The following is a 24232-nucleotide window of genomic DNA, read 5'->3' as shown; positions in this document are numbered from 1 at the left end:
GCTGGATAAAACAAGCCACTTAGACAGGGATGCAGCGGACCTGGTGCACGCCACGTTCGAGCAGCACCAGGCATTATTTGCAAACGAACCGTCGATCGCGCGCGTGGGCGAGCACAGCATAAAGCTCGCGGAGGGGGCAACTCCAAGGCGAGGCCACCCTTATAGGATCCCAGAGGCTTTATAAGACGAAGTAACGAGGCAAATTGATGAGCTCCTTGCACAAGGCCTTATCTACCCCTGTAAAAGCCCTTTTGCACACCCGATCGTGTGCGTTCCCAAAAAAGGCGGGTCGGTACGTCATTGCATAGACTACCGAGCGCTGAACGCGGTGACCGAGACGGACGCATTTCCTATGGTTTGCCCCCAGGAGCTGATCATGCGAGTCGGAGCCGCGAGGTTCATAACATTTCTGGACCTCAGGCACGGCTACTGGCAGGTGCCACTCGCTCAGGATTCTCAGCTTCCGACAGCGTTCATCTCGCACCTAGGTCAATTTGCCTGGCGGGTGATGCCTTTCGGTCTTAAGAACGCAGCGGCAACCTTCCAAAGGAACATGAACCAGTTACTAGCCGGGTAGGAAGAATACGCTTGCGCCTATCTAGACGATATCGCCGTATTCAGCCAATCTCTAGAAGCGCATATCCATCATTTAAAGCGGGTGTTTTGCACTCTGGAGGAGGTGGGCCTGCACGCGAGCTGGGAGAAGTGCCAGGTAGCGATGCCTTCAATCCGCTACCTGGGGTACGTTGTCGGCTCAGCATGGCCCAGCCAAAGAGAAAATTGAGGCCATCGAAGGAATTCAAGCCTTTAAGACAAAGAAAGAATTGAGGAGCACCCTTGGGCTGTGCGGCTACTACCGTAGCTATGTTCCCAATTTTGCAGAAATCGCTCTGCCACTAACACGCCTGACAGGAAAAGGCGTGCCGAACAAAATACCGTGGCCAGATGACGCGGACAAAGCCTTGAAGAAAGCTCTAAGCGTGGCGGTTTCACTGACCACTCCAGACCCGCGAAAGCCGTATCTGGTTTTTACAGACGCGTCGGCAGTAGCAGCCGGTGCCCATTTAGCGCAGCTTTCTGACAACGGCACTGAGGCGCCGATAGCCTTTGCCAGTCACAAGTTCACACCATCACAGATGCGGTGGGCGGCAATCGAGAGGGAGGCATTCGGGGTAATTTGGGCATTAAAATAAAAAAGTTTGAGACATGGGTGTTCGCCGCCACCGTGACTGTCATCACTGACCACAATCCGCTCTCCTTTCTTACGAGCAGTGTGCCTCAAAGTGCAAAGCTTACGCGCTCCAACGCTACAATGTTACCATTGAACATCGCAGAGGAGCCAACCACGCTAACGCAGATGCCTTGTCTAGAATACCCAAAGCTTGTTGGGATAGTGCACTGGCTGGCGTCCCGCAGTGACCACTGGGGATAGTGGACCAGGGAACTGTGTGCATGGACAACAAACTGTACTCGTTGTACTCAAGAAAGGCGCACGTCGATCAAACGAAAGTGTGGGATTTCCGTGCGTGTTTTTTTTTCTCTCTATATTTTGTGGACCTTAGTAGCATGTATCTGTGTGTGTGACGAAGGGTCGCAGCATGCGGGCTCGCAGGCTCCGGTTGCTTGCTCGTGCAGAGGTACTCAACCGCCACTTGCCGAACCCTTTTTGTTGTTTGTTTCCTCGGCTTATCTCTGAATAGATTAGCCGAGTCTTGGGGGGAAGATGTAGGGTTCGGCGCGCTGTCGCATCTTTTTGTACATGTGTTGCGAATATTCCGCGAGAGGGCAGTGACCTAGGCTGCGCGTCCGGTTTTGTTTTATTTTGTTTTGGTGCACGCCGTTAGAAGCGGACTCATGCCTTTTTGGTTAGTCTCCCCATTCATCCTTGCGGTTTCCTTCGCCGCTCCGGACGGCGGGGCTATCTGCCGGCCTCGACCTTGGACCCCTGTCCCCTTGGCGAAGGATTGCGAGACCACTTAGGGGAGGAACTCAGGGGGGGGGGGGGGGGGGGGTAAGGGAAAACGCTGACATCAGTTCTGAACTTTCCTATTCGTCAAAACTGATGAGCCGCAGTTAGCAGTTTATTTTTACGTGTGGAAAGGGGCGCGAGCATCTTCGGGGTGTACCCGCGAAGGGAGCCGCGCCCGTGGGCTTTTGTCTCTAGCTACTCCTAGCTGGCAGGCGCTCGGTCTGGCCGAGGGCGGAGGGAGTGACCGTTGAGAGCTGGTGCAAGGCGCACCAGTTTGACTGTTGAGACGCGGTGTCCCTCGCCTCTGTGCAGGCAGTCGGCTAGGCTGGCCGCGGATAGTTGTGGCCGTATACTGACTTTTGTTTGTACCCATCTGTAAATAGCCTGTATAAAAGTTCGTTTCTCACTAAATCGCTTCGCCTGCAAGTCATATCATCGAGAAGGCATCAAGCGGTGCATCCAGTTTCTGGAAATCACCGGACCAACACAACCGGCAAACCTTTACTGACGTCTTGTACATCGCAGTTAACGGTAAGCTGTCGGTAGCAGGGGGCACCCTGCAATTAACATTTTACTCTGCTGCAATATGCTCTATTACCATTATTTCTTAAGCAAGCACAATGGCTAAAACACAAATGCAATCTCATTCCAAGGATTTCTGCTCTCTGTGTCTGAGTGGAACAAGAGAAGGCAATACAAAACATTCTACATGCAAATACAGCGGACTTTCATTAGGTTGAACGTAGTTAAGATGAATTCTAGGAAGGGTAAACAATATGAAGATATTTGGTTAGTTTCCCATACATTCAACGTAAAAAAAATTAGTTTAAGTCAAACGAAGTCAAACTATTTCACTTTATTAAACAAATTAAAACAATGCTTGTGAATTCAAAGCATATAAGTCGTCCTAAGTGCCCTCCTTAATTCTTTGTCCCCTTTGTAGGCACTAGTACCCCAAATAAAGAGTTTGCTTTGGAAGTCTTCAGTCAATTACGTGCTTGTGTGCTTGTTTTGTCACTGGAACACAATTTCAACGGTAGTAACAACCCCCTCTCAAGCCATCAAGATCACACCTGAACACGAACGCTCATTTAGTTTCTCCCTCATGATTATGAGTTACCGAGTTTCAGAGGCTATACACCAGCTGTCACCTCAAAGACATGCAGTCAGAATGAATATGAAGGTGACTGCTTCGTCATCTCTACTATGTATTTTCATGGAGACTAAACAAAGTAGGCTGCATAGGTGGCCCGCTTTGGTTCCTCTACCCTGTAATTTTTTATTCGTGGCCTGGACCGGCTTGGGTAAAAATTATCACCTTCATACTGATCCTAACTGTACAGACCTGACTGCACGGACACTTTTTTCACACCAAGTGAGCGTTTAGATTACAAAAAGCACTTGGCCGCGCGTTTTTTTCTTTTTCACGAGGCTGTGTAGTCTTTCATCAACACAATGTACACACACACAAGGTATGAATCACACATGCGTTTGCCAAAAGCAGCAGGTACATACATAAACAACCTTTCACACTGGTGATTATGTGAGAGACTTGGAAGTCTGCACTTCTGAGCCTGAGATCATTGTTGGAACAAGGCATGTGGTGATGCTTTATCACAAGCACTACCCACACTAGGGGGCAAGTGCACTGAATATGACATGAAGCTGTGCTAACTGGCCAAGTTAGCCGTAACTGAACATGGGTGAACGAGAGAAATACTACAGAAAGTAAGTGGCAGCTTGCTCGTCTCTTTCGACATCCTTTGTTCGAGATACAGCTGTCAAATTTAATTCAAAAGTGACCAAACTCTGATCATGTCAATCTGATCCGACAACAAACAGCAGTTACACTGACCAAACTGAAGACAATGTGTTGCAATGCCAACCTCAATACTTATGCAATGAATTAAGCTAATGTGACAAACAGGTTATTTTTTCCTAAAGCTTCTTAAATGAGGCGCGCCTAATGGAAGAGGAATTCAACAAATGTGAAAAACTGCAGCAGACTGCATAAGCCACGAGTTTTGAACACACCTTCTGGAGCATGTCACAGCATGTGTCTCAAATCAATTCTACAGCAGAAACCAAAGTAAACAAAAACTAGCATGAAATGATATGCCAGCAAAGCTATCTACAAAAAAGTACACATTAAAAAGTGCCCTTGCATGTTGAGCAAACACCAGTAAGTAAACGAAAACTAGCATGAAATGATATGTAGGCAAAGCTATCTACAGCCGCTCTATAGTAAAGTAGCTTGGACTAGCAAAAATCTTTACGAGTTGTTGATTATGGCATGGCTCTTACTATGCTCTGTGGCTGTTTACTAGGCACGAAGTGTTGGTTTATAAAAGAAAATCAGAAATACGTTTTAGCCTGGTTTTATCGTCCCTTTATGTGACAATTATTTATTTTCCGTTATCGGATGTTATCATGTTTTTGAGCTGGTTTACTTCTTGTGGAAGTACCACATTTTACGAATATAGAAAAATAGAGTTTAATTCCATGTAAAAACCAAAGCTTTGCATGATCACGACATCATCTTCTGTGGCGTCAGCGTCATTTAAGAAGCAGTAGTAATGAATACAGTCAAGCACAGCGAAACCGCCTACGTAGTGCTGCCATGCGTCCGCTTCTTGTTCCCGGCGCTTCACGCTGCCGTGCTACGAACGCATGCCTTTCTTCTCTTTTCCACGCCTCACTGCACGTTTACTGACTTTCCTTTCTCAGCTACCCTTGCCACCTTCTTTCCACGTTCATAGACAGCTTGACTTTTTCCGTGAGCGCAGCGCACTTTGCCGCACGGCCTCAAGGGCTTCGAAAAGTCGGCTTCTCCTCGCGGCTCTCGAGCTTAATGGTGAAGCAAACTAAAAAAAAAAAAAGCGGCGTTTTTTTTATTGTATTTGGTATCTATTTGCCTTGGAATCCTCGACTTCGCGCGGGCCGCGATGTCATCATCCACTGTTGCTGGGATTATTAATATGTCTTATGGGGAGGGGTGGGGGGGGGGGGGGAGTCACCCATGATGACTCAGAATGGCACACGTAGCAGTGTAGAGCTGTGGCCTTGACAGCACATGCCCTCATGTTTATGGGGGCAGTCCCTATATTCCAGCTGGCTCTTTGCTCGGGCCGCACATCAAACCACACCAGCTGGACCATGGCTGCAGCTGCCAATAAGGACAACAAAGCAAGTCATCAGTCCAAAATGTCTCGACTTAGCACGAGATAATAATGGCATTACTCTCAAGACTATGCAAACAGTGCACAGCAAGAAGTGAAATGCCTGTGATGACTGATCTAATAAAAATTCAGTACTTAGTGACAATTCAGCACTTAGTCATCTTGAGGACAAAAGGTGCGTGCAAAAGAGGGCAACAGCAAACACTCGGAGACAGCGTTGCAACAAGAGGCCACCAACTTATAACCACATGTAATGTTAAGATGAAATTTTTAACTCTGCTTTCTCGAGGATATTGCCGAGCATACAGAGATTGCTGGGCATTCTGAAGTTTTCATACTCAACAAGTTTTGCCATATGGGTAGAATCGAGGTAAGTTTCACAAATAAGACACAGTGCGATCCATGCTGGGCAGTGTTCAATCCCTGCTTAACACTACCATGAAAAGAAAACATCTGACAACAAAACTTACTTTCTCTTTGAGTCTATTTGAGTTGTTAGCACTTATTGAGGTTCACTGCTAATATTCCCTAGAGTTTGGAAAGCAAGGTATGGCTTCACCCCTCTCTGATTACTCCCGTTAGGTACCACAAACTCAGCTTTCAGCAGTCCGATGACATATGTGTGTGCCACTAACTGTAGACAAAAGGCCCACACAAGCTTAAAAACTAATTTCTTGATTTTGTGATTGTAGCATTTGCTTTCATCATTTAATTGTTTAATGTTTTATAGGGTTTAATGACCTAAAGCAACTCAGGCTATGAGGAATGCCGTAGCATAGTCCTTCAATGCTTTTATGGTCATGAAATTGCTCCGTAACGCCATGGGAGAGCTTCATATGTTGGCCGCGCCTTCCACGAGGCAGCACTAAGAGTCCTGTGGGGGGCAACGGCGCGAGCAAGCGAGCGTATGTATGGCCGCGAGACTGCAGGTGGAATGGGACGCCGCAGATATGGCAGCAGCTATTTTCTCTTCTGATCTTACCATCGTTTGCAAACACGTACAGTGCACGTAACGAGCAAGCCTGCGATGCCGAATACTTGCAGCGTGATGGGTCGTCGTTCCAAGCTACGGAGGTACGCAGGAAAAGGCCTTGCTGTTCTGTCTGTCGAGCGATGCCGAGTAGCGCAAAATATAGAAATGGGCGACACCCCGACAGGAAAGCGATGGATTTAGCTTAACTACCAGCATGTCCGTGTCTACGAGATGCATTCGGTTCCACGGATTTAATTCGGCCTGACGAGTTTGTGGTCCACAGAGAATCAGTGTCGTTGCAATGCGAGAAGCTGAAACTCGGGCCTGGCGGCCGTTTCACGGATATTTGAAGGCCTATAAGCCTACTTGAGCAATAATCTGCCACAATGTTGCATTTTAGACAGCTGTACTCTTCAATGTGCTTATGGCTTTTAGTGCAAAAGCACTACTTCAAGGGGTCAAACCCAACCAAGTGTAGCGTCCCTGACTTTGAGGGTGCGGAAATAAAATATTACAGCGACTGGGTTTCGAACACATCAGCTTCGCTGGCCATTGCACGAGAGCACTATGCTATGGCCACAGCCGGTCACATCTCTTAAAGCTGCAACACACTCTCACGCTGCACATTGCACGTTGTCGTCTTCATCAACTTCCATCTGCAAAACGAACAGACCAGATCAGCTTAACCTTGATCTGAGCTTAACCTGAGTCTAATACCGTTGCCAGACATGCCGACAGCCCAGCAAGGCAATACCATGAGCCTACCAGGCTAAACACATGCTTTCATACGTCTACTTGGTTTAACTACGTTAAACCCCTACCGCTTTTAATTTTGTACATGTTGCTCCATGCTTTCTATCATTGCTCGTTTTTGTTATTGTGTGGCCGCTCACAGCTTGTCTCTTATTTTGGTAGCACAAAGCCAGAACATAAGCACTGAACAAACAATTTCGAAATTCCCTCACCAGCATCTCTGTCATCACAGCGTGATGAAGTGTATAATAAATGGCTTATGTAGCAAGAGTCTTCAGCAGCTGGGTTTGCCAACTCCGAAAGTGTCAGAAAAAAAAAAAATTGAGATTGCAGCATCAAACTGCCGGTGCATTCGTCATGTGAGCGCTTCTGTAGTGTGAACTCCGTTTCTTAAAATGCTGCCATAACGTCTAGTTATCAGCATAAGTGAGACTGCTGCATATCTCACAAGATAAATGCCACCCGTAAGCAGTCTTATGCACTTCAATGAAAGCAAGGACTTGGCTGAGACAGCCACAATCCGGACCCATATAAATATAACTGACCGCTACACTAGATCTTCCGAGTCACATTGCAGGCAAGTTTTGGTGAAAATGAATGCGCAAGCTGGACCCATGTAAAAAAATCGCTGTTTTATAAAAAGCAACGAGAGAAAGTAAGCCCGCTGTTGGTCAGAAAACAGCTGATAGCAAGGTTTACTAGTGGCTGCCATCGATCGCACAATGTTTTAACTGTCTTGGTATTGCAGCCAAGCTTTCAGGTGATAACCAATAAAGCAGCGTCCATGCTAAGTCCAAATACCAATCTCTAGAAAGTACAACTACCAAGAAAATGTGAGCTTGTTGGCAGGCAAACAGCTGCTGTGACCAGGGCTCGCACAGCCATACGTGCCTTTCTCCAACAGCGGCACCACAAGTGGCGTGCACTGTCCCTATATGAAACTCTGGCTGGAGTTTCGTGACCAGAAAAAGCATTAAAAGACTGTGGCCGCAGTGAAAGGCACCAATAATTTCCACCACTTGGGGTTCTTTAACGTTTATCGACATCGCACAATACACAGGCCTCTAGCATTGTACCTCTATAGAAATGCAACCACCGTGGCAGGGATCAAACCCGTCTCTTCTGGGTCAGCAGCCAAGCACCATAACCACAGAGCCATCACGTATAAATCACTTAGTGCCTGAGCATCATGTGAAAACAGGACACAACTTCTATTACTGGCCAACAGTAGGGTTAAGTCCATATGAGAACATGCTAATCTCTAAAAAACAAGGGAGATGTGAATAACAAACTGAATTCGTGCAATGTGCATATTTGCTGCCAACATGCTATAAGCAGAAAAACCTCAAAACTTTTTAAATGTATTGTTTGGACACACAAAACACCACAACAAGTACCAAGCTTTTTTTGGTATGTTAAATGCACTGTTGCTCTCGTCCCCGATTTAGGTGAGAAATATGAGGTAGTTTTTTTCCAGCCGTCTTCAGCTGGCGCAGTTCACTCAGCACTGTGAGGATGTGCCAAACTCTAGTTTTATCATGAGTGGAAACTGTTTTAGGCAACTACTGCCATTTTATTGCATCAATGAACACTGCTAAGGACAACTTCTGAAACCAGATGCATTGGCTAGAGTTATTAAGCTGCTTTAGCATTCTGTACATCCAGAAGAAAGAAATCTTGCATGCAGGGTTAAAGTTCATGCAGTCAGCTATTTTTCTACACTGGGCCCACGAATGGAAGTTGTTGGTGTTTTACACAGGGCATGTGGGTGCACAACCCGACATACTGTTATGTCTCTTTATGTTCTAGTAGGATGGACAACTGGGCTAGTTGATGAAGGTTCGTTTCAGGTGGAACATGGCAAACGGACAAAAGACAAAAAAGGAACAAGGAGCACACAGGTGAGCAATGAGAACTCTCACTACTCGCGGCACTGGCAATGTGAAAGAATGACAGTACAGTCATGGATGTGTTAAGACACCCATAAAATTTCTACGTGATGCTCACCACAATACACCCGTTATATTTAACAGTCATCATTCTACAGCAAAAGTAAAATGACACTCGAAACTGCAGACATGCCATTTGTAAAGAGTCATTGATAATCACTCACAGCTAGCTCCGATGCAAATGTCACTCACAAGAAGGAAATCCGAGGGAAACTTAAGCTCCACCTTTTAGGGTATGATGCGATAGCGTTAATGGGTCCTGTAAACAACTTCACTTAGTCTGATTAGCATATTACCAGATCACGTGCTGTACCAATGTCCCAGATCACATGACACACCAATGTCACGTGACACAAGCATGTAGCCGTTCACCCCTTACCAACATGCACTCAGCTGCACGCACACACACATGCACACACACACATTAGCATACATACATACCCCTCTTTAACAAAGCCGTATGAACGTGCCTGTGTGGAGCAGGGAAACGTGTCTGACTCGTAATCAGACTGTCAGGGGCTGAATTCCCCACTAATTACCCCAATTTTCTTTATAGCACAGTTTCGTTTATATCTTTACATGTCACAATGACGTTTGAGTCACATTACGACCTTGTAGTCACAATTTACTTATTGTCTTAATCCTTTTCAATTCTGCTGCCCCACAGGCAACATTGAACCTTCTCGACCAATCTGGAGTTTCACAACTCAACAATACTGATGGGATGACACTGCCTTTTCCGCTGAATGACACCCCTAACGCTGTCGTGTTGAGAGGCGCTAAGCAAAAGCAGATATGAATGGATCAATTTGACTGCAAAGTGCACTCGGCAGAGCTGACACCATGCTGCTTTCTCGCCTCTCTCCAGTATGAACGGTGCTGTCAGTTCGCTTTCTGTCCTTCACTTACTGGAGCAGTCAGCAAGTTGCACTGAATTACACCATTTCACCTGGTAGCTGTCATCTGCGGGCCAGCATCTAAATTTGTAACCGTGCCATGCAAACAGCACAATTGTCTGGTGGCACATCTGGAAGAAAAACCGGACCCTGAGTCGTGCGCCCTGCATTAGGCTTACAGGTCACCTTGCCAGCTACCACCACACCAACAACGCAGTGTAAAACACGCCCAGAACTGAGAACTTCAGTGGTCTATTGGCAGAAACACCGTGCCATGCTACAGCCTGCTTTGGCTGCTTCTTGTCCAGGCAAACAAGGAAGGCCCAGTGACCATAAGGCAAGCACATTATGCCGCCTTAAACATGCTGCCAAGCACACGTCACGACATCACAATCACTTCCAACTGCGGACACGCCCTGCAGATGCCACTCAATGTATTTCAAGACCACTGGCCCCTGTAACACTCCCTTGGTACGAACATCACATGACGTTATGCCTACACAATTCATCTTCTACTACTGATAATGCTTGCCATCAAGCTCCATACTTTGATTGCAATGCATACTGATTGCGCAGCCCCACAAGGCTCCACACTTAGTAAATAACCATTTCCACCAAACACCAGATTCCTCCTCTTGGCAACTTCAACTCACTTATCACAATCTTATGACATCTCATTGATGAAACGCTGGAGATGAGCTTCCGCATTTTACCCTTGGCACAACACGAGGCATCCATCCCAATAATTCAGAACAGCGTGTAGCAATGCTCCTTATCTCCTGTTGTGAGGGGCGGATTGCTGGGTCATTCTAAGAGGGTGTTCCGCATGGCTCTCCTATGTGAAATTTCTCTCTCAGCCTGAACCAAGCCAACTGAGCGAACTGATCCAAACCGTGTAAAGACCACTGCATCTAAAAAATTTTCTTGAGGTAACAGAACACAGGTGCAGATAAAATTGAAAACTAGCGGTCTAATCCGTGCAGCGCCTAGTCACTGCAGGAATGCATGCGTGCTGACCCATGTTCCGTTGCCATAAAAAAAGTACAGTTTTTGAGGAAACTTACTTTTAATCATGCGTATGCTCTGAGCTGTTGCGCAGGAAAGCGAGTAACGGCATGTGAAGTAAGACACATAGTTCAAGCTGGTTACGTCGACATGTCGCGCCAAGTTGTAATCAATGCAAGATGCACTTCTGGTAGTGGCTCGAAGTGGGTTCTTAACTATTGTGACCCCAAGTAGTACAAGCATGAACACTGGCAACCACTGTGATTTCTTAGCACTGACGCTAAAGTCGCCACAGATGATGAGGAGACCGTCCAGTGCCTGCACAATGCATGTGCTCACATTCGCATATTTCATAAAAGTCGTGGCCATGAAATGTTTTATGTCCTTTTGGATGGTGCTTGGCGAAATGTATAAACGCTATCACCCCGTCTTGTCCACTGACATCGCACTTAACGGCACACATCTTCACACATGAGTTTTGGCCTTTCGACAGCTGCGGTGTCCTGAGTACACGACGTTTTCTGTGCTTTTTGTAAATGGCGATGCCACGAGCTCTAACATCGTAGCGTCTGAAGAAATCAACACGCGGACAAGTGGTGCCATCTGGCGCCACCACCACAATTCTAGTTTGAACGGCTGTGCACCGCGCAGTGGCAGCAATCCTAGGCACCGGGGCGCATACGCTAGAACTCTCCCAACTAAAAATCTTGTGCCTTTGCAATGTCATTATCGTAGGTAGCAGTAGAAAAAAAAAATGTTTGCAGTTAGTACTGCTTGACTTGACGATATTTGAAGAAATACAACAAAACACACGAGAATTTTCGAAACTTCTCTCAGCCTAACTAGGGCACCTATAGATGTCCTATAGCCGTGGTGGATAGAACTGACAGACAATGGGAGTTCAAAATGTAGCGATTAAATGCATTCCTGCATTAAAATGCAAATGCATGTTTCAGGCATGTGTGAAAAAGCTGCGCGTACCTTTTCAAGGCAAGCGTTGGAAGGATTGCACCAGATTTGGATGGATGTGCAAAAGCGCTCCAAGTGCATCTTGATGCAGTCAGCAACGACAGGCCACGACCGTGAATGTAACATGAGCCAACGGCAGCTGCAATGCTGTATGCCTGCAACACCAAGAGTCATAACATGTAGAAACCATACTAATGAACGATCAAGGTGCCTTGGTATTACCTGGAAATGAGCTGGTAATCTCCAACATTGGCAGCTGACATCAGCTACCAGTTGCGTGTCTGAGTCCCCCTAGCACACATAAGTGCTGCTGTCTGTATTGCTGCATGGACATGACATAATGACATGACATCACTGCCAGAGATGAGAATTGCCGTGCTTACCTTCATGCTTTGCTTCTGTCTGCACGCTCACTCCAGGTACAGGAAGAGAGGTTATGGAACTGCCACAAACAGCACAGGTGCCTATAGCTACCCCAAGATTTCTGTCTTCCGAGAAGCCTTGGCCGTGCTTCCTGCTGCCACCAGAAAGCTGAGAAGGTGACCCAGCAGCCACTGTCGCATGCTTGGCCTAGAATAAGGAAAAACAACCAGAGCTAAGCTTTGCTGCTTGGTGCATAAATTTCCAGTGTGAACCAATTTACAGCATGCTGTTCTATGATGCTTTACACTGCACTCATCGGACGCTGATGCTCAGACTAGTTCCAGATCCAAGCCCGTTCGGCAGCATGCGCGACAGTCTTCTCTGGGGCAACAACTTTTACACTGTTCAGCGCGGTGGTGGTCATCTTCGCCAGCCACAGCACTAGAAAAAGTATACCTATGACCCGCGCCAGTTATCTACATCATAGCTGTGACGTCATGCCGCGTGCAGTGCAAGCACCTGCTCACAAGTGTGGGCGCATAGTAACTCGCAGCTTTGCACCAACACTAGCTCACATTATCTGCTTCATTTTAGTTCTGGAGCTCAGCGACTGATCTAACGTCATCCCAGCAGTGTAGTTGGATTACACTGAAGCTTGGCTCAGGGGGGGGGGGGAGGGCTCCGTAAAACGGCTCTTGCCGGAAAGTAACATATGTTCATGCTTGCTGCGTAATGCATGAAACAGCTTTTAGACTATTCGTAGGTGTGCACTGCGAGTGTGTGAGAGAATCACGTCGGCTTCCATTGACGCAGCATTTGGCACCCTGACTCCATGACAATGAGCGTCGGTGTTGCAAATCTCATTTAGAGGGTATAGTGCATCTCACAATGCTTTTCCGTTAGACGCTTTTCCTTCGCCTCTTGTGCCTGTCTTGGCTTCAGGGGTTCGTTCATTGCATGAAAGGTGCTTTGAATCTGCACCAACTCGGTTTCTTAGGCTATCTGATCGAAGTCCAACAAAGACTGCTCTGACGAAGCCATGTTGACACACTCGAAGCACAAGCACAGATAGTAGTGGTCCAGCCAGGTGACTACTCTCATGAGCAGAAAACATTTTTAGACACATACGCAATCTATCTAAAAACATTGACAATACGAGTTGTGAACTACAATTATTGAGTAGAGCACTTTCAGCTCGAATTAACCAGATGGGCCCGAGCACGAGCAAATGTGAATAATATATGTAGCCTAAATTAACAATTGCTGGAAAAAAAAAATTGCAGGGTTTCAGCCAAAATTAAACGGTGCTAGACGTTCACGTTAGCTACATTTATCTCTGGGGAAAGCAAGCAGATATATGTCGGGGGCAAGGCTTCGCTTAGCGCATCCAGATCTTTGATATGCGACAGTCGTTCGCATACGCATCGGATAACCAAACGGATTTTGCACAAACTCTAGCTGAAACCTGGCAGTAGCCGACGCGCGGCAATGGCCAACCGCATTTCAGAGTTTACCTGGCATTCGTTCAGTTCCTCAGTGAGCCGTTGGTGGCCCTGTTCATGCAGTCTTTCTTCTTGTCTTGCGCGGTAACGAATTCGCTGTTCTTCGAGGCGAACGGCTCGCTGTTCCGGTGTTTGGGCTGCTAACGCTGCCAGACGCTTCCGTCGCTTGTTCGCAAGTTCTTTTTTCCGTCTAGCCACGTCCTTGGGATCTGTGGATTCACGCTGACGCCGCCGTCTTTCCCGCTGTACATCAGTGCGGTGTCGTCGGCGCAACTCCTCCTGGATGGATGGATGAATAAGGGTGAACCCTTTAAATCAGGTGGTGGTTCAATCCACCTAGCCATGACTTGTGAAATTTTACTCGTCTTGATTTTAGCCACCAATCGGATAACCTTCGCTTGGTTACTTCTACCCGTTTAAAATCTACTTTCCCTTCACTGTCCTTAAACCCCAATGCCTTGGATAAATCAGCCTTGCTGTTTTCCACTGTAGGGTGAAGCCCTTTACAGAAAAGTATCAAGTGTTCAGTCGTTTCCTCCTCCTCTCCGCATGCAACACAGAACATGTCTATCTCATGGTACCTGACTTTATATGTCATAGTCCACAAAACTCCTGTCCTGGCCTCGAACAACAAAGATCTTCCCCTACAGTTATCATAGATAATTTCTTCGGCAATTTTCTGCTTAAAGATCCTGTATGTTCCCAGTGCCGATTTCGTCAGCATCCCTGTCTTCCACAGAGCTCTATTTCTTTAACCTTTTTCTTAACCGATAATTGCTGATTTGCCCCCTTACTGCTGTCCAGATAATTGCTTGTCAATTTTCTGGTTCGCTTTCTCCATTTCGTGTGAACATTCCTTATGCACAGGTATCTGAAAACGTTCCTAGCCCACTGCTTTTCCCCCATTTCTCTCAAACACTAGCTTCTCTGCTCCCGAACGACGACCTTTGATGGTCCCGGAGTGCTCTCCATCATGGCATGCTTTGCTGGGTCGTCGGCAAGTCAGGCAACGATATCAGACTCAGGTTAAGCCATGATCGAGGTTAAGCTGATCTTATGTGCTCGCGCCGCCGATGGAAGTTGATGAAGATGACGATGTGCAATGCATAGTTCGAGTGTGTGTTGCAGTTTTACACGAGACGTGATCTGCTGCGGCGATAGCATATAGCTTCTCTCGTGCAGTGGCCAGCGATCGAAGCTGATCTATTCGCACCGCCGCGGGTTCGACATCCAGTCGCGGCAGTATTTCTGCATCGGCCAATGCCTCAAGGTCAAAGCTTCACACAAACTCGGCGAGCGGGCTGGGCCCCGCGAAGTAGATGTTTTCGCACTAAAAGCACCGATTCATTTCGTTTGACAGCTGTTGCATGCTTCAACGAGCGCCTCCCATCTCTCGGCAGCGCTACTTGTTTGCTCTCAATTTTGCACAAAAGTGGTATTCGGCAGCAATTTATATTTCATACTATACTTTATCGGGTACACACCTTGGTTATACAAACGCAAGCTAGCACTGCCAGAACTCACTTCCAGCGGGTCGGGAATGTCCGGCGCGGCTGCTTCCAAGGCTCGTCGCCGTCTTCTTTCGTCATCTTTCGCTCGCCGCTGAGCCCGGCGAAGCTCCCGCTCTTCATCGGTTTCGGCTGCCCGTTTAGCGCGCCTACGCTCCCTATTGATTGCTAAATCCCTCGCACGGTTGTCGCCCGGATGATCAGACTCGGCCCGACTAGCCCGACATCTGTGAGTACCCACTCTCGAGGGCGTCTGCTCCGGCTGACTCGCTGCGGCCATAGCTGGCCATAGCACCGAAGCCCAGCGCAGCGGATGCGGCGACGGCGGAGAGCGCGGCTGTTGTTGCGACTGCGGGAAGAATGAATAGATGGCAGAAATGGAAAGTGCACGGGCCTGCCCACTGGCTCAAGCTGAGCCACAATCGCTGCCACGCGCATATATTTATAAAGAGATACGAGAGGAAAGATTGCAAGAAAGGACGCGCGTCGCAACAACCGCGTCATCTAATGCCTGTTTCACATGGTGCGACGCGAACGAAAAATTACAGCCCGGCCGCACTGTCGAGGCTAGTAAAGTTTAGTTTGCTTTTATGGAGCTGAACTCCATGTACGCGAACTCCAAGGCTAAACTCATGTAAGTACGCGAAAACTCATGCGAAGGCGAAAGCGACGCCGTCGCGCGAAATGCCCGTGTCGCTTGCCGTTGCTTACGCGATAGCCAATAGCAGCTAATCCGGCAGCGTACGTCACTGCCGGTAATTTCGCGCGCTTTCCCGAAAGTGCCGCATTTTGCGTTGGCAAGTTCTTGTGAGTGACCCGTGGGTAATACATTTGGACTACCATGGCACACGCCCAAGCCCAAGGCTTCAATGAGAGGCTCATCGACGCCGTGGAGTGCGAGCGGGTCCTTTGGGACCTGCAACGAAAGAACTACAATGCTCGCAACGTATCGGAAGCGGCGTGGCGCCGAGTAGCCGCAGCCGTCGGTGCAACAGGTGAGTGGTTTTGTAAACAAAGCGCTCAGTTGGTGCCATAGACTATACGAAATGCTGACCGTACGCCGAGTGAGGCGTTTCGCAAATACTTTGTTTTAGGACGTGGCAAGCTGTGTAACGTCGAGCGATCGTTATCGTTCGCTAGAAAATGCACTCCGCCGGGCAGCGTATTTGCATGCCAAATGCATGATTAATTTCGATACAGGCTTTCACCTGATAGCCGATTTACTGCGCTTTTTATGCCTACGCAGTTCCCGATGTGAAGAATCGTTGGAAAAATCTGCGCGACACCTTCAGGGGGGTTTTTAAAGGGCGCATCCAGGCGAAAAAGAGCGGGCCTGGGGCGGACGAGGTTGAAGAAACAGCAACCTGGATTTTCTTCGAAAGGCTGCTCTTCCTGCGGGACACAATGCGCAGTAGACCGTAAGTCCATTTGGAGGTTGTCATTACGTTTCACTAAATGTATGCTGTCATGTGCAGTTCCGCGCCGCCGCGGTGGCTCAGTGGTTATGGCGCTTGGGCGCTGACGCGAAGAGACGCGGGTTCGATCCCGGCCGCGGCGGTCGCATTTCGATGGAGGCGAAATGATAGAGGCCCGTGTACTGTATCAGTGCACGCACATTAAAACCCCAGGTGGTCGAAATTTCAGGAGCCCTTCACTACGGCGTCCCTCATAGCAGCTGAATCGCTTTGGGACGTTTAAACCCCCATAAACGAAACCATGTGTGGTTTCGGCAGACCTCCATGATTTACAGTTTTGCACAGAACAAGAAAACCAAGGCCCAATGTTATTTCCTGTCTGTCATGTTGAAAATTATTGTGGAAAATAATTTGTATTTGCTGCCTTTTAAATAATTCGAGCAGACCATTGTCTTCAAGTGCATTTAAACTTTCAAGGGCCTCATTTCCCTGATTGAAAGTGGAGGTACTTACTTGTCTTTTACTTTACTGTAGGACCTCGGGCAACGTGGAACCACTGCCGTATGGCCATTCGGAACCTGTGTATATTGTGCCAGAATATAACTGCGACGACACACCACAAGCAAGTGCGGAGGAGATTTCTGAACAAATGTACACCAACGAGCATGCCTCATTGCCGTCCAGTACTGGGCCAAGCTCAGCTCCAGCCCCAGATGCCCCAAATGCCAGTGTTGAGCTTGTGCCTGAATTGCCCAGCGCAGGTTCACATAAAAAAAGAAAAAGCAAAATAGATAAATATGACAGTGAAATAGATATGCTCAGAGAAATCCTCCAGAAAAAACCAGATGTCCTTGACCATTTTGGGGCATACCTTGTAGACAAAATGAGGCAAGTGCCAGAGAGGCTCCAAAATGAGATGCAATTGAAGGTGTTGCAGACTGTCTTCCAGTTTATACCAGAGAAGTGATTTAGTTGGTACATCCTGTGAACTGCTAGAAGCAATATGAGAGGGAACACAGGAGCATGGGGCCTCCGTACTTTGCAAAGTGCAGCCACCAATAGACTAGAATAGGTGTCATCAGGGTCATGCTCAAGGAGATTAGGTGGCCATGCATACTTTGCGTGGGCCTTACACTGACGATTCTCGCCTTCTGTCTGTGGCAGCACTTTGCAAAGCGAGGAGGCCACACGCTCCCATGTTCCCTCTTATATTGCTTCTAGCTGTACATCATGCATGGAAGATCATATTGTTACGTCACGGCACGCACACCAAGTGAGCAACCAGAAAATGACGTGTTTATTTCATGAGCCGCGTTTTTATAGCCCGCACTTCCACTATCGCTGCCGAGTGTCACCCGCCGCGGTGCCAACGTTATCGCAGTCCGATCGCTACGCAGCACTCCTTCCCCTTTTCAGGTTTAACCGCTGTGGTGGACATCTTAATCTTGTTGACCTGTGAAGTTCACTCTGTGGAAAACCGTCGGCTCCGTGATCCTGAGTGGCTTGCGGCTGCTGGATTTCTTAGGTTGCCTGGTGCGGGGATGGAATAGTGGCGATTGGCTCGCCCTGGGGTGGTGTGGTGGCAGCACGAGGTCGTAGTTGATCCGCGTGGTAGCGCTGATGTTCGCCCGGACGGGCCACTATTGCCACCCTTTATCCCCGGGTTGGTGTGACAACGCCTGGCAACCATTTTGGGCCTGAACGAAAGCTGCGAAGCCACACGGGTTGACCTGGAGAGAACGACATGGGAGACTTGTGGTTTGAGTCAGGATTGACGTATTGATCAGGAATTGTGCAGTCTAATTTTGTCCGGGGTTGATATCCCAACAACATTTCCGCAGGTGATTTCCCATCTTTCACGGCAGTCCGGCGGTACCGGCACAAGAGCCGAGCCATACAGTGTGCCATACTGTCACCCTTTACTTTACAAAGTCCATCCTTGACAGTCCTGACAGCTCTCTCGGCCAGGCCATTGGACTGTGGATGGTAGGGTGCCGATGTGATATGCTGAATGCTGTTGCGAGCCATAAACTGCCGGAAAATGGCCGATATGTATTGTGGTCCATTGTCAGACACCAGTGTGTGTGGTAGACCAAACCTGACAAAAATTTATCTTAATGCTCTGACAGTTGCTTCTGCCGGGGTGCTGCTCATAGGTATGACCTCTATCCACTTAGTTTTTGCATCCACAAGCACCAGAAGAATGTGCCCCTGTACTGGCCCGTCATAGTCGACATGCAGCCGAGACCATTTTCGTTTTGTCTCCGGCCGTGGTACTGGTGGTAGGGCTGCAGGCACTGGCTTGTGAACAAGTTTCACAGTGGCGCACAAAGTTCTCGATGTCTGCCTCTATGCCCGGATACCAAAATATGCTTCTGGCTAAGCTTTTCATTGTTGCCATTCCAGGATGAGTCTCGTGCAAGGTTTCGAGAAATCGCAATGCTGCCGCTTTTGGTGCCTCTACGCGGTGACCCCAGTAGATCATTCCCTGACTTTTAGTCAGCTCGTCAAGCTTGTGGAAGAAGGGTCGAAACCACTCCTCAGTTTCCGCCAGACACATGGGCCATCCTTTCACAATCCACTTTGCGATGTGCTGCAACAAAGTGTCTTTCTGCATTAGGTGTACTAATTCCTGTGCCCTGACAGGCGCCTGCTCTAACGTCAGCAAGTAGAGAACATACTCTGGCAATTCCATCTGGCAATTTTCTGGTTCTCGTGCTGGCAGAGGCAAGCGACTAAGAATGTTTGCGTTTACATTCTCGCTTCCTTTGCGATACTCTAACTTATACTGATAGCCTCCAAGGAGCAGGGCCCATCGCTGGATGCGAGCCGCGGCCATCTGAGGAATAGCTTTATCGGGGCTAAACAATCCTGTCAAGGGTTTGTGGTCCATGACTAGCACAAATGGCCTTTCATACAAATAGTCCCGAAACCGTGTAATGCCAAATACCAAGGCCAGTGCCTCTTTCTCCAGTTGCGAGTAGTTCTTTTCAGCTTTACTAAGCGTGCGAGATTTGAATCCAGTAGGGTAGTCTACCCCTCCGACTCGATGGGAGAGGACTGCTCCCAAGCCGAACGATGATGCGTCACATTCCAGACGAATCGTCTTACTTTGATCAAAATGTATGAGGAATTTTGCCTTCTTTAACACTGTCTTTGCTTCCGAAAAGGCTTGTTCCTGCTGGCTTCCCCATTGCCACTTCGTGCCTTTCGCTAGTAAACCACAGAAGGGTGCTAACGTGGTAGACATTTGGGGCAGAAATCTGCCATAATAACTTAGCAGACCTAAGATGGCTTTGAGTTCACTCACCGATGTTGGCTTAGGTGCGTTGAAAACTGCAGCCACGTTCTCCCCGTTCGGTCGAAGACCCTTTTTGTCAATGCAGTGGCCTAAAAACGTGACCTTTTCCTGCCGGAACTTGCAGTTATCCCGATTAAACCGGAGGCCATGCTCTCTTAGCCGTTGCAGCACCTGCATCAGCACCGAGTAATCTTGCGCTTTCTCGGCAACAATGATATCGTCCAGGTATACCTGTACGCCTGGAATGCCATTAAGCACCGCTGCCATACGGTGTTGAAAATTGCTGGCGCTGAGGAGGTGCCGAAAGCAAGGCGATTGAAGCAGAAAAGACCCTTGTGCATGTTGATTACGGTCAGCTTCTTGGAATCTTCGTCCACTGTAGCTGATTATATGCATCCCGAAGATCCAGCGTGCTAAAGACTTCTCCCCCGTTGAGACTTGCGAACATATCTTTTACCCTTGGCAGTGGGTACTGTTCTGTCTCGGTCGCAGCATTCACAGTAAAACGGAAGTCCCCACATAACCGCAGCCTACCATTCCGCTTAACAACTGGTACCACCGGTGTCGCCCACTCACAGGTCGGAACTGGTGATAACACGCCTTCGGCCACAGAGCGGGTTTACTTCTTTGGAATACATCGGCTTCAGTGCATAGGGGACAGTGCGCGCCTTACAGAATCGTGGGGTTACCCCTCTTTTCAAATGAAGACTCACAGGTAGCCCTTTGTATAGCCCCAGTCCTGGGGAAAATACATCGCTGAACTCACCGAGAAGCTTTTGCAGGATCTCATTTTTGGGTTCCGACCCTACTTGCATGTATCCAACAGGGTTGGCCCTTAGGACCGGACAACCCGTTGCGTTAAAGCTTCGGATGATGCCGCGGCCGCAAAGCGTCGGCCCTTGTAAGTCAACGGCGATGAGGCGGCCGTCCACGGACGTGTTTCCCATGGGTGCCGTCAGTTCCAGCTGTCCTACGACAGGAAGTGCTCCAAGAAAACAATGTAAACTTACTGTCGTCTTCTGTAACGCATGCCACACATTGCGGTGTTTCAGGAAAGCTGCCTTTGAGATTACACTCACGGGCGAGCAGGTGCGAACCAACATGGTAAGGGTACGCCGCTCCAGATTATTTCGCGCAATATGGGCTTAATGTTCGCTTCATTCCCAGATGTTTGCGTGATTAAAGCATAAAGTGCGTCCCCATCGTCCGAGTCCTTGTTATATCCGGAAAGGGGTACGCTCCCATATGCTTGCCGAGCCATTCGTGGTTGGCCAGGCACACTCTGGACAGGTGTCCGCGCTTCCTGCAGTTGTGACAGACCATCCGTACGTGACGACACTCGTTGGCTTGGTGGTAAACCCCACCACAACGATCACACGGCTGGCCATTGTGTACGTCCATCCTAGCTGGTTTTGCTGGCCTCCTTGGCATTCGTGTCGCCTTGACGTAGTTAGAAGTGTGTGAGCTGCGATACGGTGTTCTACATGCGTCGCAAGTCCCCCATGGCTTTTTCAGCCGACAGGACGAATTCTTCGGCTTCCTTCAACGTCAAAGTGCGAGAGGTCAGCAGGTGGCGTTGTATGCCCTCGTCTCGTACCCCACACACAATGCGGTCCCAGATCATACGCTCCAACGAGCCACTAAAATTGCAGCTCTCGGCAAGTCGGCGAACGTCAGCAATAAATTCCTGCACCGCCTCACCTTCCTGTTGGACTCGTGTGAAAAAGTTGTAGCTTGCAGATATTTCGTTGACTTCGGGGCCGCAGTAGTTTTGGAAGTGCTTGACTATGTCGCTGTACTGCAGCTAGTTCACAGGTGTAGGGTGGCAACGCCCCCATAGCACGTTGACTGCGCTGCTGGGTAATGAAGCTACCAGCAGGGCTCGCTTCTTCGCCGAATCCGCGATGCCATGCGCTTCAAAGTACGCTTCCAAGCGTATCTGGTAGGTTTTCCAGGCGCCATAGGTTTTGACGAAATCCGGGGGCTGGTCGTCAGGCATCGCTTTAACACCACCACTGACGCAGTTAGCTCGATCCGGCCGTTCGCTGAGATCCCATCCTCGTCGCCACTGTTACGTCATGACACGCACGCCAAGTGAGCAACCAGAAAATGACAAGTGTTTATTTCATGAGCCGCATTTTTATAGCCCGCACTTCTACTTTCGCCGCCAGGCATCACCCACCGCGGTGCCAACGTTATCGCAGTCCGATCGCTACACAGCACATATGAAGGAAGCCAACAGTCACCGAAAGCAAGGAAAACATAAGGAACTAGATGCATATATATTTCTGAATATTGCGGTATTGCTCGTTTAGAAATTATTACTGTAATATTGTTACGCCTGAAAGATAACAGATTACAAATTGGAACAAGGACATGCAACTGCCGCCAGTGGGATCCGAACCCACGACCTCCATTATGTGTACGATCGCGAGTTTGGTTCCCATTGCTGGCATATGCATGTTTTTGTTCCGATTTGTAATCAGTTTCCTTTCAGGCATAACGAGATTACAGTGCTAATTTCCAAGCGAGCAGTACCACAATATGAAGAAATGGCGAACAGTATATGCATACAAACTCCCTATGCTTTCCTTGCTTGCGGTGACTGTTGGTGTCACTCGTCGTGAACTGCTATTGTACCTTGTATTATCACACGTAATTGTGCAATAATCAAGACATCAACATTCTGTATTTTCACAAGGCATTATAGTCAACCACATCATTATACAGTGAAGCCAGCATCGCTTTGTGCATCAATTGTGATAACTCTGCAATGAAGCAGTCGCATTTCTGAGCAATGCTCATTGTTTCATGTTTCCCATATCATCATCTTTGACAGGTACAACTCAAAAGCTAAGCAGCAGGTGCTGCTTAAAGGAGGCCCCCCAGCCAATGGCATCGTTAGCCATTGATGCCGAAAGGCATTTGCCACTTTATTCTTGAGTTGTATCCAACTATAGTGATGCTGTGATAACGATGAGTCCTGCAGTATGTACATTTTTATGCAATAATGAAGGTTACATCCCTTGCATTTTCTATATTACAGTCGACTTTGACATTGCAGTTGCAGTGATTGCTTTGAATACTGATCAGGAGTCTGCATTTTTGTGAAATAAGAGGTGTCTTAAGTTTTCTCATTTTAGTGTGTGATTAGTAATATCCAACTGTAGTGATGCTGTGATAACTCTGAATGCTGCAGCTTTGACACTTTTGTGCAGTAATCAAGGTTATATTCCTTTATGCATTTTTTATTTGTAGTCAACTTTGACACTGTGGACATTGCAGTTGCAGTGGTCATTTTCAATGCTTACATGTCCACATTTCTGTGAAATAAAAGGCGTGTTTAAAGTTTCTCATTTTAGTGTGTGAATACAGTGATCTGTTGCAGTCACAAAGAGAACAGTCTGCTTACAAATTCATTTATTTCCATCAGAAATATGGGGCAAAGCAAAAAGCTGCAGAAGCAGCTTGACTAGTCGTGGTGTATAGCAAGTTACTGCTTTTGAATTCCGTGACTACTGAAGAGATTGTAAAACATAATGGGTGGTGATAATTGGCAGAATTGGCTGAAAATTCAAGGCACAATCCAACACACAGTACATGGCAATGTAAAGAATCAAGTCTGCAGAGCTTTTACGGGAAAGGTACAGGTTCGGCCAAAGTATTACAGAGCACGCTTCGGCGTTTGAAAATTTCTCGCGCATCCCGTGAAGAACATATGATGGTTTTTTGGATTCATACGGGAGCGCATCAGCGTCATGTGCTTACATGTATGTATAGCACTTCCTAATTTTTGCTAGGTAAGACGTGACAAGAGTTTGGTTGCCGAAGCGTGCTCCGTGATGTTATGACCGGGACTGTACATAATCCGAATGCAGAGGCTCACATTCAAAATAAAAGAAAGCCTTCAAAGGCAACAAAATAAATTTGTGATATTTACACAAACACGCACTTGAGGCTGTAAATGACTGATATCCAACAAGTTTGCTAGGAAAAAAAAGTCAAGTGCAATACAAAGAATGGAGGTGCATGGTACTGGTACCCATCTTCTTCGGTGACTTCAGTTACCCTATTACCTTCTCCCTTTTGTATGTCTAGTACATGAGCACAATCCAGGCAATTTTTGAGATTAGTACAGGATCACTACCTTCAGGGAATGATGATATGGCCCTCCTGTTGACATCAACCCCTGATAATGTAATAAGTCCCTATAACAAGTATAAATCTGATGCCTGGCATCAGCGATCACGACCTCTTCCACATCACTATTTCATTATCAATGAAAAGCAGACCTCCTACTAGAAAAATAATTGCGGATTATCCAGATAAAAAACTGAAAGCATTAATGGTACCCTTCGCAGTGGCTTAGTGGTTAAGGCACTCATCTACTCAACCGGAGAACCCGGGTTCAAACCTGACCGCAGCGGCCGCATTTCGATGGAGGCAAAAT

At 47.7% G+C, this 24232-nt stretch overlaps 2 protein-coding genes across 3 annotated transcripts; one reads left to right on the top strand and one right to left on the bottom strand.

The window, feature by feature from the left end:
• Positions 1–2005: 2005 nt before the first annotated feature.
• On the bottom strand, positions 2006–15756 carry LOC144128246 (uncharacterized). Of its 2 annotated transcripts, none has more exons than XM_077661505.1 (6): positions 15083–15756; positions 13571–13837; positions 12077–12263; positions 11916–12015; positions 11706–11848; positions 2006–5135 (listed from the first exon to the last, which is right to left on the bottom strand). In XM_077661505.1, exons 1-4 carry the CDS (start codon positions 15344–15346, stop codon positions 11960–11962), a joined length of 774 nt encoding a protein of 257 aa, XP_077517631.1. In that variant the 5' UTR covers positions 15347–15756; the 3' UTR covers positions 2006–5135; positions 11706–11848; positions 11916–11959. The 2 variants fall into 2 exon arrangements, with proteins under 2 accessions (XP_077517631.1, XP_077517632.1); XM_077661506.1 differs by having other exon boundaries at positions 2012–5135; positions 15308–15688.
• A 29-nt stretch (positions 15757–15785) lies between these two features.
• LOC144128248 (uncharacterized) lies at positions 15786–23132 on the top strand. Its single transcript, XM_077661507.1, has 3 exons — positions 15786–16061; positions 16313–16484; positions 17016–23132. The coding sequence occupies exons 1-3, from the start codon at positions 15908–15910 to the stop codon at positions 17446–17448; spliced, it is 759 nt and encodes a 252-aa protein (XP_077517633.1). The 5' UTR covers positions 15786–15907; the 3' UTR covers positions 17449–23132.
• Positions 23133–24232: the final 1100 nt, after the last annotated feature.

This window comes from Amblyomma americanum, chromosome 4 (assembly GCF_052857255.1).
Source record: "Amblyomma americanum isolate KBUSLIRL-KWMA chromosome 4, ASM5285725v1, whole genome shotgun sequence".
Classification (NCBI taxonomy): domain Eukaryota; kingdom Metazoa; phylum Arthropoda; class Arachnida; order Ixodida; family Ixodidae; genus Amblyomma; species Amblyomma americanum.
This window is presented reverse-complemented; position numbering and strand designations above follow the sequence as displayed.

Coding starts and splice junctions, on each gene's coding strand:
- LOC144128246 (XM_077661505.1), bottom strand. CDS start 15,346: ATGGCCGCAGCGAGTCAGCCGGAGCAGACGCCCTCGAGAGTGGGTACT. Junction 12,264..13,570: donor AGGAACTGAACGAATGCCAG/GTAAACTCTGAA, acceptor TCCTTATTCTAG/GCCAAGCATGCGACAGTGGC. Junction 12,016..12,076: donor GACAGAAGCAAAGCATGAAG/GTAAGCACGGCA, acceptor ATGTCCATGCAG/CAATACAGACAGCAGCACTT.
- LOC144128248 (XM_077661507.1), top strand. CDS start 15,908: ATGGCACACGCCCAAGCCCAAGGCTTCAATGAGAGGCTCATCGACGCC. Junction 16,062..16,312: donor CGCAGCCGTCGGTGCAACAG/GTGAGTGGTTTT, acceptor ATGCCTACGCAG/TTCCCGATGTGAAGAATCGT. Junction 16,485..17,015: donor GACACAATGCGCAGTAGACC/GTAAGTCCATTT, acceptor ACTTTACTGTAG/GACCTCGGGCAACGTGGAAC.